Source organism: Paroedura picta, chromosome 14, assembly GCF_049243985.1.
Source record: "Paroedura picta isolate Pp20150507F chromosome 14, Ppicta_v3.0, whole genome shotgun sequence".
NCBI classification, from domain to species: domain Eukaryota; kingdom Metazoa; phylum Chordata; class Lepidosauria; order Squamata; family Gekkonidae; genus Paroedura; species Paroedura picta.
In genome coordinates this window covers 9,403,893-9,418,751 of record NC_135382.1, presented here as the reverse complement: position 1 = coordinate 9,418,751, position 14,859 = coordinate 9,403,893, and the positions used below count along the sequence as shown (strand labels likewise).

The following is a 14,859-nucleotide window of genomic DNA, read 5'->3' as shown; positions in this document are numbered from 1 at the left end:
GACTACCCCTGGTTTGGAATATCACTCTTCTCCACATCCATTCTCAGATGCAGAATAAGAACCTCCCAGAGCTGTTTTAATAGAGATGGGTAAAAAAATGTAGAACCCGTGACATTTCACTTCAAGTGTATGAAGCTGGACTGCAGTGAACATTCTACAGCTGATCATTTCTTCAGCAGTTTGCCTGCTGAACTGGATGGCATCTCCAGGGCCAAAGGGGACTCGGCTAGGCTATTATGACTTAAGCTGAAAGCAAAAAAAGCTTAAAGTAGAACAGAGCCCTGCTTCCTTCTCTTATCTTTCAAATCTCCTGCAGAAGTTATGGCATCTTCACCATTCAAAAGGTAGAGCTGCTGTCACCAAGGGAGGGAGGGAGGAAGAAAGGAAAAACCCAAGAACTTAGTCTTCCATTCCCCTGCATCTTGGTCTTGCCCCAGATTTTCCATCTTTAGTTTTGTTGACTGGCCCAAATTCATCTACAAACTTCAATCTATAATCCTAGACTCTTGGCCTTGCCACCACCTTGAGGTTCCCAGTGAAGCTCACAAGAATCAAGAGAGCTCAGAAAAACCTTTGTCTTGCTGGGCTGAAAGATCTCTTGGTGAAAGAGGAGGGAAGGCACATGCAATAATCCTGCTCAGTGGCGAGCACAGAAATGTCACAAGGCAAGGGACCAGTGACAGAGATGGGGGAAGCGCTGCCCTCCCCAAAAATCTGCTCTCTCAGACTCCACCTCACACCACTTCATTACAGAGCTGGTCCTGTAACCAGCAGAAATCACAATCACACCCAATATTTCCAATGCTCTTCATTCTCCTACTTCTCTGCCTGCCTTTCCTCCTGGCATCCAATTTTTCTACAGATTCCCTGCATATTAGGTCTCTCTGGCCCTCCTCCTCCTTTACTGATCCATCTCTGAGCTCCTTGCTTCTGGAGCTTCCCTCCCACTTGGGCCCTGGATACCACAGTTCACCAAGCCCTATTGAGAAATTTTTACATTCAGTAAAACAGACTTTCTTCTTTTTTTTTTCTTTTCCTTTTTACCAGAATTTTTGTAATCATCCTCCTGCCGTCCAACTCAAGCCTTAAGACTGCCTTCTTACCTTGCTCTTTCCCATTACAGATGGGGGCAGTTCCATTTTCGACAGCACCCTCTCCATCAGAACTGGGTCTTTCCGAGGACAATTTCTGTGTGCACAAAAGAATTAGGTCTCTGTTAGTGATCACTTGGAGAAATGACGTGTCACAGATTAAGCAATGTGCCAAACTCTCGTTTGTCCACAGAACAAACGTGAGGCTGCCAAAAATTAAGAGGAAAGATCAAAGGTGACATCAGGGCAAAAAGGATTAATCTGTTCTCAAAAAGACCCATTAAAATTGTTTGGCAATCAATTGTGCACATTCCAAAAAGCTCCACCCGAGACCAAAAGCACATAAATTTTAAATTTTGGTTTGATGCTTTGAATGTATTTTATCTGATGTGTTTTATCTATGGTGTATGCCACCTTGAGCTCAGTAAAGAAGCAAGGCACTTAATATATGTTGAATCATAGAATCATAGAATAACAGAGTCGGAAGGGACCTCCTGGGTCATCAAGTCCAATCCCTACACCTTGCAGGGCACTCACAATCCTATAGCTCATCCACTGTAACCTGACACCCCCTTGAACCTTCACAGAATCAGCCTCTCCATCACATGGCTATCCAGCTTCTGTTTAAATATTTCCAAAGATGGAGAACCCACCACCTCCCGAGGAAGCCAACCAGTAAATTAATAATTAATTTTTCAGTTTAACTCTTCACACAAGTGCTACAAAGCACATTGCATGCAAATACTGCCAAATATATCACTTATAAAAGAACATAGTTGGTTGAGAGAAAAATAATGCCAATGAAAAATTGATAACAGATGAAATTTTACATTTGTTAGGTAAAATCTATAAACTGTTATTGCAGTTTTACTCCAGAACAGAACAAGAAAGACTGCATGATAAAAGAGACTCAAAATATTGGAGAGCATATGTATGGAACAATGGGAGGGATTGTGGGTTAATTAGTTGAAATTTACTGATTGTCAGGTGTTAAAAGAAAATGGTATAAAACGTTTTTTAGATGGGATACTGCCCCCCGAGATATTGCGACAATCACTAAGACATTGTTTTTATTATTAAGAGCCAGCTTGGTGTAGTGGTTAGGAATGCGGACTTCTAATCTAGCATGCCAGGTTCGATTCTGCACTCCCCCACATGCAGCCAGCTGGGTGACCTTGGGCTTGACAAGATGCTGATAAAGCTATTGTGATCGAGCAAAAATATCAGGGCTCTCTCAGCCTCATCCACCCCAAAGGGTGTCTGTTGTGGGGAGAGGAAAGGGAAGGCTATTGTAAGCCGCTTTGAGATGCCTTCAGGTGGAGAAAAGCGACATATAAGAACCAACTCTTCTTCTTCAGTAATCTCAGGGCTCTCTCAGCCTCACCCACCTCACAGGGGGTCTGTGGTGGGGAAAGGAAAGGGAAGGCGATTGTAAGCCGCTTTGAGACTCCTTTGGGTAGAGAAAAGCAGCATATAAGAACCAACTCTAATAATAATAATAATAATAATTCTTAGCTGCTGCTCTCAGAACTGGCTCGTGGCAAGTTACAAGAAGAATAAAATCCCAATACATAATATTTTAAAACCATAAAATCCAAATGAACTCCAGTGACAAGAAAATTTTTAAAAGAAACTCTCCCCTACCTCCCATGTCCCCCTCCATCAGCACCTCAGGGTCTCACTCCCCAGGGATGCCAACAGTCTTTGGCTGTAGTTGTGGAGGGCCCCCTGCAAACTCCCATCCCCTGGCCTCAGCCAAAGACCTGGCACAAGAGCTCCATTTTACAGGCCTTGTGAAACTGCGAAAGCTCCTGCAGGGCCCTCAGCTCTTCCAGGAGCTCTTTCCACCAGGTCAGGGCCAGGACCAAAAAGGCCCCGGGCCTGGTTGAGACCATTTATCACATGGGAGCCCTTGTGCCACGCTCCTGCCTGGTTTATGGGTCAGAGCGGGTTGCTCCACCTCTCCCCAGCCCTGCACAGGTGAGCATTTGGCCCACTGCACCCCATCCACCCCGGATGTATTCTCCTGCATGGCAGCTTGGTCAGCGAAGACCTTTTAAAGCAGGGGTTCTCAACCTGCGGGTCGAGACCCCTTTGGTGGTCGAACGACCCTTTCACAGGGGTCGCAGCAGGGCAAGCAGCTTGGCTGGGGGGGTGGGGGGCACCATTCACACAAAGGCCTTGTGGGGTTAATAGAGATAGAGAGTTCATCTGTCTGGAGCAGCGGAAAAGAGTGAGATCAGCATGGTGGGTCAAGAGGCAGAACTGAACTAAGAAACCCCAGAAAAAAATATTCAATCATCAACAATGGATCTTCATGCCATTGGTCAGTTTTGATTTAATTTCTGTGAAAGAACACTTGCATAATTTTATGGTTGGGGTCACCACAACATGAGGAACTGTATTAAAGGGTCACATCATTAGGAAGGTTGAAAACCAATGTTTTAAAGAATTATTTTTAAGAACATGATATTGCGTAACAATCCAAAACCATGTTCTTTAAAAAAATTGTCCCAGGTAGCTCCACCATGCTGTGCAGCAGAGCCATTTTTGGCCACTCCAGGACGCCAGACTCAGGTGGGGAGGACCTTGTTTGGAGGTTCTAGCAGGGAGGCACAGCTATAGTATACCCTTGACTGCAGAACAGTACACTCCTTCTTTCTGGGTTGTCCTTTTCCACCAAATGTGCAGCTTCGTGAGGGTTGCACACGGGAGCAGTGAGGAAGGTAAGGGACACCCACCCAGCAAGTACCAGATCAGCCAAATCAACCCTGGCATCAATGGGATGACAGATGTTGCAGCTGTGCTAAGACAGTCCAATTCTTCCACAGCCACATGGCCCGGAATGCAGATTTATTAATGTTTCCTTGCCCTGGGGCAAATGAGAGCCTGAGGTGGGCCCAGCCTGGGATGTCTTGCGGAAGTGAGAATTAGCACCGCAATCGGACGAACAGTGACTAGGGCCAAATTCCTGGTGAGGAAAAGGTCTAATAGTTATAATGGCAAATGTTGGGAATGTCTGAATATAAATGCAGCATTCTGTCTTATGTGGTGGACTTGACAGAAGGCGAGAAAATATTGGATTATGATTCATGATGAGATGCAAGAGATATTGAAAGTTAAATTTGTCCTAGAGCCAAAATGTACGTTATTAAATATGGTACCAAATAATATATGGTGACAGCTGTAAGGGTTCTTTATGCATTAAGGTGGAAAAAAGAATTATTACATTACTAGCTTCAAAGCCCATTCCTAAGAACGGGCCTTGAAAGGGTCCCCTCCCCTGGCCCCTGGCCAGGTAGCTTAAGGTGGCCTTGGGCAGCAGCTCACAGCCAGATCAAGTGGGGCGGGTGGGGGCTGGGCAGCTCGGTATCAAGGCCTGGACAGAGCTCCTTGGTAGGCAGCTAGTCAGCTCCTTAGCAGTCCTTAACGAGCAGTCAGCAGGCCAAGAGGCCCTCGTTAGGAGGCCCAGCCTAGCAGGCCAAGAGGCCCTCGTTAGGAGGCCCTCCACCACAACCCTTTCCCCAGGGCCTGTCCCCTTACCTGCTGCTGGATCCAGGCACTGAGGCATCTGAGAGCAAAGAGGCTAGAGTCCAGGGACGGAGGGCGGGAGCTGCAGGGGCAGGGCCAATCAGGGCAAAGCTGGCTGCACCCTGATTGGCCTTATTCCAACTTGGACAGCCGGACACGTCCCACCCCCTAGACTGTTTCATAAATATATAGAGGAATGGGTAAGGATGGATTAATTAAATAAATTGATGGAATATGGGACAATGGCAAAACTTACATATTTTATGCACAACAAATCAAGTATATCGAACAGGAGAAATTAAGATTAAAAGAAATAAGCGATCTTTATACTGTATAAACTAACTATAGGGAAGATGCAGAATGTGGGCTGTAGCATTAAGGTTATGTAAAAGAACAAGATATATATATTTAAAGGCTAGCTTTATCCTTTTTCTAAATAGCAGTTTTGTAGTATATATAATATGTAGCATTTTTCTTTGATACCCTCTAAATAAAAGAAATGTTTTTTTTTAAAAATCACAATTCCTTCACTAGGTGTATGTTTCACATAGTACTTCATTTCCTGTTACCCAAGAGCTTTGGCTGTTTAGATGTAATTCACAGTCTGACACACACAAACACACAGACCTTCTGCATGCCAGGTAGATGATCTACCACTAAGCCACGTCCCCTCTGGTCTTTTAGTACTTAAGTAGCACATTCAGAACTATGTGGTCCAGACATATTCTCCACACAATTGTGTGGGGTTTTCCTCAGAGCATCAATGGAAGGAGACTATATAGGCCAAGGGTAGTCAAACTGTGGCCCTCCAGATGTCTGGCAGTCTTCAAGCAAAGGTTGGATACACACTTTTCTTGGATGCTTTAGGATGCTTTGGACTGATCCTGCGTTGAGCAGGGGGTTGGACTAGATGGCCTGTATGGCCCTTTCCAACTCTATGATTCTATGTCCATGGACTACAATTCCCCTTGAGCCCTGCCAGCGAATGCTGGCAAGGGCTCGTGGGAATTGTAGTCTATTGACATCTGGAGGGCCGCAGTTTGACTACCACTGATTTAGACAATGCACAAATCCAGTCAATTCCCCATCATCCCTCTCCACTAAGGATGTTCAGCTTTCTGCACTGCCTCTTAATCCAGTCCACAAACTCCAAAGACTGTTCTCCTATTTCTGCTTGGGTGTCTCATTGTTCTCAAATTTCATATCCAGAGCAAATTCCTTGTCCAATCTTTCAGCTTCTCCAGCAATCTTACTAAATCCTTTCTTTCCACCTCCGCTTCTCATATCTCTGCCTGTGACCTTCATTTCTTCATTTCTACCTCTCTCGGCCGATACATAAGTCGGCTCTCACACCTATGCTGGAATGTTCACCCAGCATTTCCTGTCTCTCTCTTTTCCTGCGAATTCCTTCTTCCAAACCATCTTTCCCTCACATTCCTTGGTCCGCACCCCTGAAAAGAATGACAAAGCACTTTAATCCCTGTTCATTTTTGTTTACTTCACTTCTTTGACCTCACACTTCAAGTGCAGGGGAGATTTTTGGGGGGAGAGGGGGGGAGCTAATGAAATGCAAAGATTGATAGCATCACATAAAACAACAGTGAAAGTTATTTCTCCACACACAAATCTAAAAAAGATCTCAGCTTCCTCCAGAATCCAACCCGGCCCATCTTTTTTTCAGCCCACTGAAATGGTAACATCTTCCTGCCTTTCTGTCTTGCTTGCTCATCTTCCCCCTGACTCCAATCCTTGATCTCTCCAGGTACCAAAATTTAAGCCCCTCTTTCATTGTGCTGATGTTCCTGAAAATATTTGACCAATGAAGCTGGAATCCTGTCTGTTCTTGTAACTCTTGTGCTCATAAACAGCCGAGAGTCCCTCTTAGCAAATGCTGGGCCAGAAATAACATTCATGGCAGCGGCTGAGGGAGACAGCTTTTATTCTTGTCAGGATAAACTTGGCTTAAGGCACTCTTTGAGCAAGCCTTACCCCCCTCGTGCGTGAATAGAAAAATAAATCTGATGTATAGCCAGCTTGAAGTGAGAGAAAATACCTCTCCAGTTATGAATATATGACCAATGAAGGTTGCCAACCTCCAGGTAGGGGGGCTGTGGACCCCCCCGGAAATTACAATTGATCTCCAGACTACATAGGTAAAGGTAAAGGTATCCCCTGTGCAACCACCTAGTCATGTCTGACCCTTGGGGTGACGCCCTCCAGTGTTTTCTTGGCAGACTCAATACGGGGTGGTTTGCCAGTGCCTTCCCCAGTCATTACCGTTTACCCCCCAGCAAGCTGGGTACTCATTTTACCCACCTCGTAAGGATGGAAGGCTGAGTCAACCTTGAGCCGGCTGCTGGGATCGAACTCCCAGCCTCATGGACAGAGTTTTCAGACTGCGTGTCTGCTGCCCATTCTGCGCCACAAGAGGCTCCTTCCAGACTACATGCAAAGCTTTTTATTTATTTAAAATATTTATTTCACTTCTCCAGGAGAAAATGGCTGCTTTGGAAGGAGAACAGCTTTGGAAGAAGAACCTCCTGAAGCCCCTCCCCTTCTTAAAAGACCACTCCTCCTAGGATCTACCTTCAAATTCTCACATATTTCCAAACCTGGTATTGGCAATTTTACTTCCTGCAGAAATTATTTAATTTGGAAGAGTAAAGCCATAGATGTTATTTAAAAAATTCAAGAGGGTTAACTAGAAAAGCAATAACTTTTAATGAAGAAGCTGCTTAAAACAACAATAGCGGCAACAAAAACAAAACCCTGAGGAATAATATAGATGACGGTACGGAATAAGAGGCTTTGTTTTGGCTGTTGTGGCATACATACATATACCTGTATTTTACTTATTTATTTATCTGATTTGATTTCTATACCGCCCATCCATATGGCTCAGGGTGGTTTTGACCAATTATGCACGCAGTTGGACGCACCAGGCTGCCACTGATTCCTAGCACTGGGACATCGCTTCATGTGTACAAAGGGGGGGGGGAATCCCCCAGCGCACACGATCCACCCCAGAGTTGTGTGTCAGGAAGGGTCCGCTGCACCTCGCGGCAGCAGGGGGAGCATGGGGGTCCCACCGCACGTTGGTGAGATAGTGGCATGTCATTATGACACAATTGTAGTTTGAATCTGCAGCACTTTGCTGGCCACCACAGGCCACGTTTCCTTGCCGTGGGCCATCAGAGGCCCTAACGCAGGCCAGGGCCAAGAGGGGGCCTGGACATCATGCGTAAGTGGGTATTAGCTCTGCTGACATGCAGGCGCCAGCCCGCCTTTCCCGGCCTGTGCATAATTGGTCTTTGTGTTCTTCCCCTTCACCCAGCAGTCTCCTGAGATCTCCTAAGCGCTGACGCTGGGGACTGTAGTGCTTGTGATGCCAGAGGTGGGAGGGGGGAATGTTGGCTGTAGTGAGGAGGAAGACCTACACAGAAACACCTTCCCCTTCCATCAGCAGAAATTCCAGCAGCAGAGGAGTTACAGGCAACCTGGCTCCCCTTCCTCACTGATGCCCCGTAGAATTTGTCATTTTCTGCCATTTTGGAAGTTTCAGGGTTCCTTAGGGGAAAGCAGGAAATAATCCCACCAGTCCATACAGTTGTGCTCTGAAGGATCCAGGCTACTAGATGACTGTCCACAGGATTACAATCTCATTAAGTAAATCAGTATTAGTTGATCAACTGTTTAAGTTTCACTTGATTAATCAGCTGAATCTGCACATGGTTCTAAAGGGGGAAGAATCTTCCTTTGTTTCTATGTGCTACAACAGAGATAAGATAATATTTGTTTTAAGATATAAAATTTAAGATTTAAAAAAAAGAAATGTTAGCCAATTTTACTTCATTAAAATGCCATCATCAATTAAATCTTACTGAATAGAAAGGCAATGTTAACCCAAATTACACCCTTCTAAAACCACTGACTGTGATGGGACTATTTTAAAGTGAGCTGTGTCATTGTAGCTGTTGTGAACATATATGTCCCGAAATGCTTCTTAATTATGGGGAGGGGCTAAACTATAGCAATGACTTCGAAGGGGGGGGGGGGCGCTATAAATCCCAGAGATGCCAAATAGGACAACCAATGTGGTCCTTGCCTTAAGGAGAATGAATAGAAACAGTCAGAAACAGCATTTAAAAGTAAAGGGTAAGATTTTAAAATTAATATAATAATAGAAGGAAATCAGTGAAAAGAAAAAAAGGAGAAACTTGGTCATATTTACAGGAAAGGAGTTGATATAGGCTGCTGAATAAAAAACAGATACTAATAGGGGGTTGCAGTGAGATAATGGAAGACCCCCCCTCAAAAAAAAAGACATGATACTAATCAAGCTTAGACAAAATTAAAAAATGAACCAGAATTTTAGCAGTATCTTCAGACATATATATGGAAAAAACTAAGACTCACAGCTTTTGTGGTTGAATGCTTGCTACAGTAGACACAAGAGGGGATATACAGGGTTGTCCTAATGATCTCTTGCCTCAGAGTAGTAATATGAGCACCAAGACACCACTGTGTTGCAATACCCTCCTTCCCCAAGTCAGAAATCTACATTGTGTCTTTTTCTGAGGGGGAGGAGTTGGGATCAAGTCACAACTAACTCCTGGGAACTCCTGGTGGGGTTTTCAAGACAGAGAAGTTCAGAGGTGGTTGGCCATTGCTTGCCTCCCTGTTGTAACCCTGGACTTCCTTGGCAGTCTTCCATTCAAGTCCTAACCAGGGTTGACCCTGCCTAGTTTCTGAGATCTGATGAGATAGTAGTAAACAAAGCTGAATTCACAATTTATTTCATCCTTTTTGGTTTTATTCATGTCTACTGTGTTTAGCATTTTTGAGAAAGCATCATACCCTCACCCCTACTCTTTTCTCCTAGAATCATTGTACACTGCCCAATTTCGCCATACAGTTATAGAAAATAACATGGAGGAAAGTTAGAGTGAACGAGGCCGAATATAGGTTATGTTCTTAAAATTCTTTAATGTCCACACAAAATGCAACTCCATAAAGCTTTCATGTGACCCACTCAAAAATGGCACAACTTGTCTCCTTGCTCCCTTGTGGCTTTATTTATTAATCGTATGGAAGTCTAGTGTAGCCAAGGATTGCCTGGCAGCCAAGCAAGGGATGTTCAGAGGTGGTTTGCCATTGCCTGCCTCTACATCATGACCCCTGGTGTTCCTTGGAGGAACTGCATCCAAATCCTGAAAGAAAATTGCCTTCTTCACAGAAATCAGCAGACATATGACTGAGAGTCATCTAAACCAGGGGTAGTCAAACTGCGGCCCTCCAGATGTCCATGGACTACAATTCCCAGGAGCCCCTTCCAGCGAACGCTGGCAGGGGCTCCTGGGAATTGTAGTCCATGGACATCTGGAGGGCCGCAGTTTGACTACCACTGATCTAAACGGTGATACCTGAGAAAAGCAAACAAATCTAATATTTGACTGAATTATTCCCTGAAGAAAGAGATGAATACTGATTCAAAAAGATCACAAGGCGTTTCTCACTAGTCTCTTATGGTACAAGGATTACCTTTTCTAGTTCAGTCTTGTGAACAGGAGAACTGGATGGCAATCCATCCGAATCGGTACCTCCAACACAGATGTTGCAAACTTCCTTTATTATCTATAAAGAAATGGGGAAAATTAATTGCCTTGTTTTGTTTAACGTTATATCCACGGCGCTGGAGGGGAACATAGCAGAAACCAGCATTACGAGCAGCTGCTAGCTAGAAAACTGAAGATCCTTACAGTACAAATCTGCCTATTTGGTGGCCATCACTTCAGATTTTCCATCTTAATCTATTACCTAGAACAGGCTTTCCTGGTGGCCCTGGAAGGGTTTCCCAAAATGGGTGTGAGTTAATTAATTTTATTTTTTTATTTGTTAAAACATGTATTAGGTGATATGAACATATATGGCCATGTCAACCCCCCAAATGGCCAATGATGGTCCTGGAAGGGAGAGTGGAAGGGCCACAGGTAGATGTGTCCACAACTATGCTTCCCAACCACACACACGGCTCCCTCTCCCAGAGGCAAATGTAAATTCCCCAGGGTGATTTTTTCCCCAACCATATTCTGCATGATCACACCACTTCTGGGGTTTCTCAAAGCCTGGAGAATGTTTCAGGGGTTTCCAGTTGAGAAAGGCTGACCTAGAAGAGCCACAATGTTAGGAGGTGAAAGATTTAAGCTAAAATAGCCAAGTCCAAGACTGAGATACACATGCCTCTGCCACTGGATTAAAAAAAAATGTTTGTATAAGAGATCCAAAGTCTGTTTCTCTGTCATGAAGTACTAGAAAGATAAAATGATTTTAATCCAAATTTAAAACCACAAATCTACGGGGAATGGGGCACTCCATGTGGGAAAAACACCAGCCTGAAAACCTAGCTCTTCAATTTAATCCTAAGTGACCTGAGACAAGAATATTCCAGAAGATGAAGGAATGGCACAGAAAACGCTGTGCTCCTGCTGATACCTCTGGAATATGGAAAGGGTGCAGGTGGTTAACACAAGCACAACGCAGGAGCCCTCTCCCAGGTGCTAAAAAGCAGGTAGCCTTTGGTTTACTGAGTGGCTGCAGCCAATGAAAAGACAAGGCAGACAGCTAGGGAGGAAGACTCTGAATGAATCTGATACATGGGTAGAAGCTCCTTCTAAAGCGCCTCCAACGGCAGCATAGTAGCATTCCATGGCACGCCCGTGCATGCACAGGAATCCATGTGAAACTCAAATCAAGTAAAAGGTAACAGCACCTTTATTGGCATCTCATGAGAGAGAAGACACAATTAATACAACTATTCTATGCAATTTGTGGAGGTCAAGAATGGACAAGTATTAACTCTGCAATTTGATCTCTTGCAACTATATGGCAGATTGTAAAAATCTTGCTATCTTCTTAATCTAAGGCAGAATTCTGACTACTCATTAAAAACAATACCTTTGTATTGTGATATAGTGATAGTAGCTAGCTTTTCTGGTTAAAAGTAAAGATAAAAATTTGGTCCACATATTTACATAAAATGGGCAATACAATAATACATGTAAAACAGATTCTATACATTTTGGTTCACAGGGGCAGATTCTGTTAGCGTAAGGAATATTATGAAATCTCTCAGTTGGCAGTGCTGGGAGTACCATATGTGGCTTCACACCTGGAACCTAACCAAAAATGACTAGCAACCATGTGAGACTGCACAGGTATCACGATAATGAATAATTTAAAGCAACAACATAATAGAACAAGACAAAAACAAAATGCAAAAAAAAATTAACAAGATGATTGTAGAGCTGAAGGAAGCCCAAAATAATGACAAATGTACACCAGCCTCACATAGATTTATGTTCCCAGTACTACACAGACTGCATTTCACTTCCCCAGCATTTTAATTTCCCCTGTGGATCAATGCCGTTTGAAGGCAGAAACCCACCATGAAACTGAGTGAAACTCCAGGCTACAGGCCACTCATCATGGCTCCTAAATAGACTTTCCTTGCAGAAAGGCCTCCAACTTCCTTTCTTTTTATGAGGAAGTCTGAACTAGAATATTGTAGTTTAAGATGAACATCCCAGGCACCGAGAATATACCTTTCATAAAAATCCTTCTAAAAGGACCTGGAGGAAATCTGGTGTTAAAACCAGAAAGGCTGTTTGTGAGCCATCTGCTTCTTCCCCCTGAATAGATCTCAGGAGGATGCAGTGGGAACAGCTGGCTCTGTCTGCCTGCACATGATCCCAATTAGGGCTCTCTTGGTTGAATTTACCCTAAAGAGGCCCTAACGTCTCCCCTCCCCCCACTGAGGAACTCTGTCCCTCTCAGATCCCATGATGGGGCTAGGGTTGTCCGATTCGGACGCTGCCGCACACAACCCTAATGGGAATAGCAAGTGGGGTTCCAAAGGATAGAGAAGTATGACAAGACCAAACAAAAGTGAAATAGAGAAGATGCCGGACAAGAAACCACCGTCTCCCCCTTAGTGCAGTGTAAGGTCCAGCATCCTTCCCTCCCCAGCCAGCTAGCCCTTCTGGCATGGCAATCAGAGGGTGGATGGGCAGAGAGAGGTCTGCTTCAGGGATTCTAGTGCCAAACGTGGCATAGAACGGGAACCTCCTGTGCCTCTTTTCAAACAAAATCCTCCCCCTCCGTTAAGGTATATTGGAGGCACAGGTGGGATGCCAGAAGAGCCATTTGGCACAGAGCAGAAAGGTCAAAGAGAAATGTGCCTGAAGAGTTTCCTGTTGTTGTTGTTATGTGCGAAGTCGTGTCCGACCCATCGCGACCCCATGGACAATGATCCTCCAGGCCTTCCTGTCCTCTACCATTCCCCGGAGTCCATTTAAGTTTGCACCTACTGCTTCAGTGACTCCATCCATCCACCTCATTCTCTGTCGTCCCCTTCTTCTTTTGCCCTCGATCTCTCCCAGCATTAGGCTCTTCTCCAGGGAGTCCTTCCTTCTCATGAGGTGGCCAAAATATTTGAGTTTCATCTTCAGGATCTGGCCTTCTAAAGAGCAGTCAGGGCTGATCTCCTCTAGGACTGACTGGTTTGTTCGCCTTGCAGTCCAAGGGACTCGCAAGAGTCTTCTCCAGCACCAGAGTTCAAAAGCCTCAATTCTTTGACGCTCGGCCTTCCTTATGGTCCAACTTTCGCAGCCATACATTGCAACTGGGAAGACCATAGCCTTGACTAAACGCACTTTTGTTGGCAGGGTGATGTCTCTGCTTTTTAGGATGCTGTCTAGATTTGCCATAGCTTTCCTCCCCAGGAGCAAGCGTCTTTTAATTTCTTTGCTGCAGTCCCCATCTGCAGTGATCTTGGAGCCCAGGAAAATAAAATCTGTCACTATCTCCATTTCTTCCCCTTCTATTTGCCAGGAATTGAGAGGGCCGGATGCCATGATCTTTGTTTTCTTGATGTTGAGTTTCAAGCCAACTTTGGCACTCTCCTCCTTCACCCGCATCAACAGGCTCTTTAGTTCCTCTTCACTTTCTGCCATTAGAGTGGTATCATCTGCATATCTGAGGTTGTTGATATTTCTCCCTGCAATCTTGATCCCAATTTGTGACTCCTCTAATCCCGCATTTCTCATGATGTGCTCTGCATACAAGTTAAATAGGCAAGGCGACAGTATACAGCCTTGCCGAACTCCTTTCTCAATTTTGAACCAGTCAGTGATTCCATGTTCAGTTCTCACTGTTGCTTCTTGACCTGCATATAAATTTCTCAAGAGACAAATAAGATGCTCTGGTATTCCCATCTCTTTAAGAACTTGCCACAATTTGTTGTGCTCCACACAATCAAAGGCTTTAGCATAGTCAATGAAGCAGAAGTAGACGTTCTTCTGGTACTCCCTAGCTTTCTCCATGATCCAGCGTATGTTGGCAATTTGATCTCTAGTTCCTCTGCCTCTTCGAAATCCTGCCTGTACTTCTGGAAGTTCTCGGTCCACATATTGCTGGAGCCTAGCTTGTAGGATTTTGAGCATAACTTTGCTAGCATGAGAAATTAGTGCGATGGTGCGGTAGTTTGAACATTCTTTGGCATTGCCCTTCTTTGGGATTGGAATGTAAACTGACCTTTTCCAATCCTGTGGCCATTGTTGAGTTTTCCAAATTTGCTGGCATATTGAGTGTAGCACTTTTACTGCATCGTCCTTTAAGATTTTGAATAGTTCAACTGGAATGCTGTCACTACCACTAGCTTTATTGTTGCTCAGACTTCCTAAGGCCCATTTGACTTCACATTCCAGGATGTCTGGCTCCAGGTCAGTAACTACCCCATTGTGGTCATCAGGGATGTTAAGCTCGCTCTTGTATAGTTCTTCTGAAGAGTTTCCTAGAGAGGCCTTAAAGGTTGTTGTGCTCTGTAAAGAGCTAAGAATTCTTTCCCGCTTTTATTATCTTAAAATAGGTATCTTTTGCAGGAGGATGGATTAAGAGGAAAAGCAGAAATAAATTTCATGTCACAGGACACAACAGGTCACTTTAAAAAGTACAGTACATGTATAAGGACTGTTAAAATAGTCTTCCAATAACTGTACTTCAGTTTAGTGAAAACCTACTTAAGATTGTGCTGTTCCTGCCTCTTTGATGACCCGGACAGAACCGCTCATATTTTCAGCCTCTGCTCATACCACAATGGTAATTAGTTTTGGCCTGGCAGGATGGTTATGGAAGTCAGACGGAGGTCACAAGGAGGAATTTGGCAACCATCAGGGAGCTG

At 44.4% G+C, this 14,859-nt stretch overlaps 1 protein-coding gene across 5 annotated transcripts in view; it reads right to left on the bottom strand.

The window, feature by feature from the left end:
• Positions 1-14,859, bottom strand: part of AFAP1 (actin filament associated protein 1) — an 81,341-nt gene that overhangs the window by 30,895 nt on the left and 35,587 nt on the right. For all 5 annotated transcript variants that reach the window (XM_077310704.1, XM_077310703.1, XM_077310705.1 and 2 more), the window contains exons 7-8: positions 10,164-10,256; positions 1,104-1,188 (exon numbers count right to left, since the gene is read on the bottom strand). In XM_077310704.1, the coding sequence (XP_077166819.1) occupies positions 1,104-1,188; positions 10,164-10,256 (178 nt within the window). The remainder of the gene's footprint in view (positions 1-1,103; positions 1,189-10,163; positions 10,257-14,859) is intronic.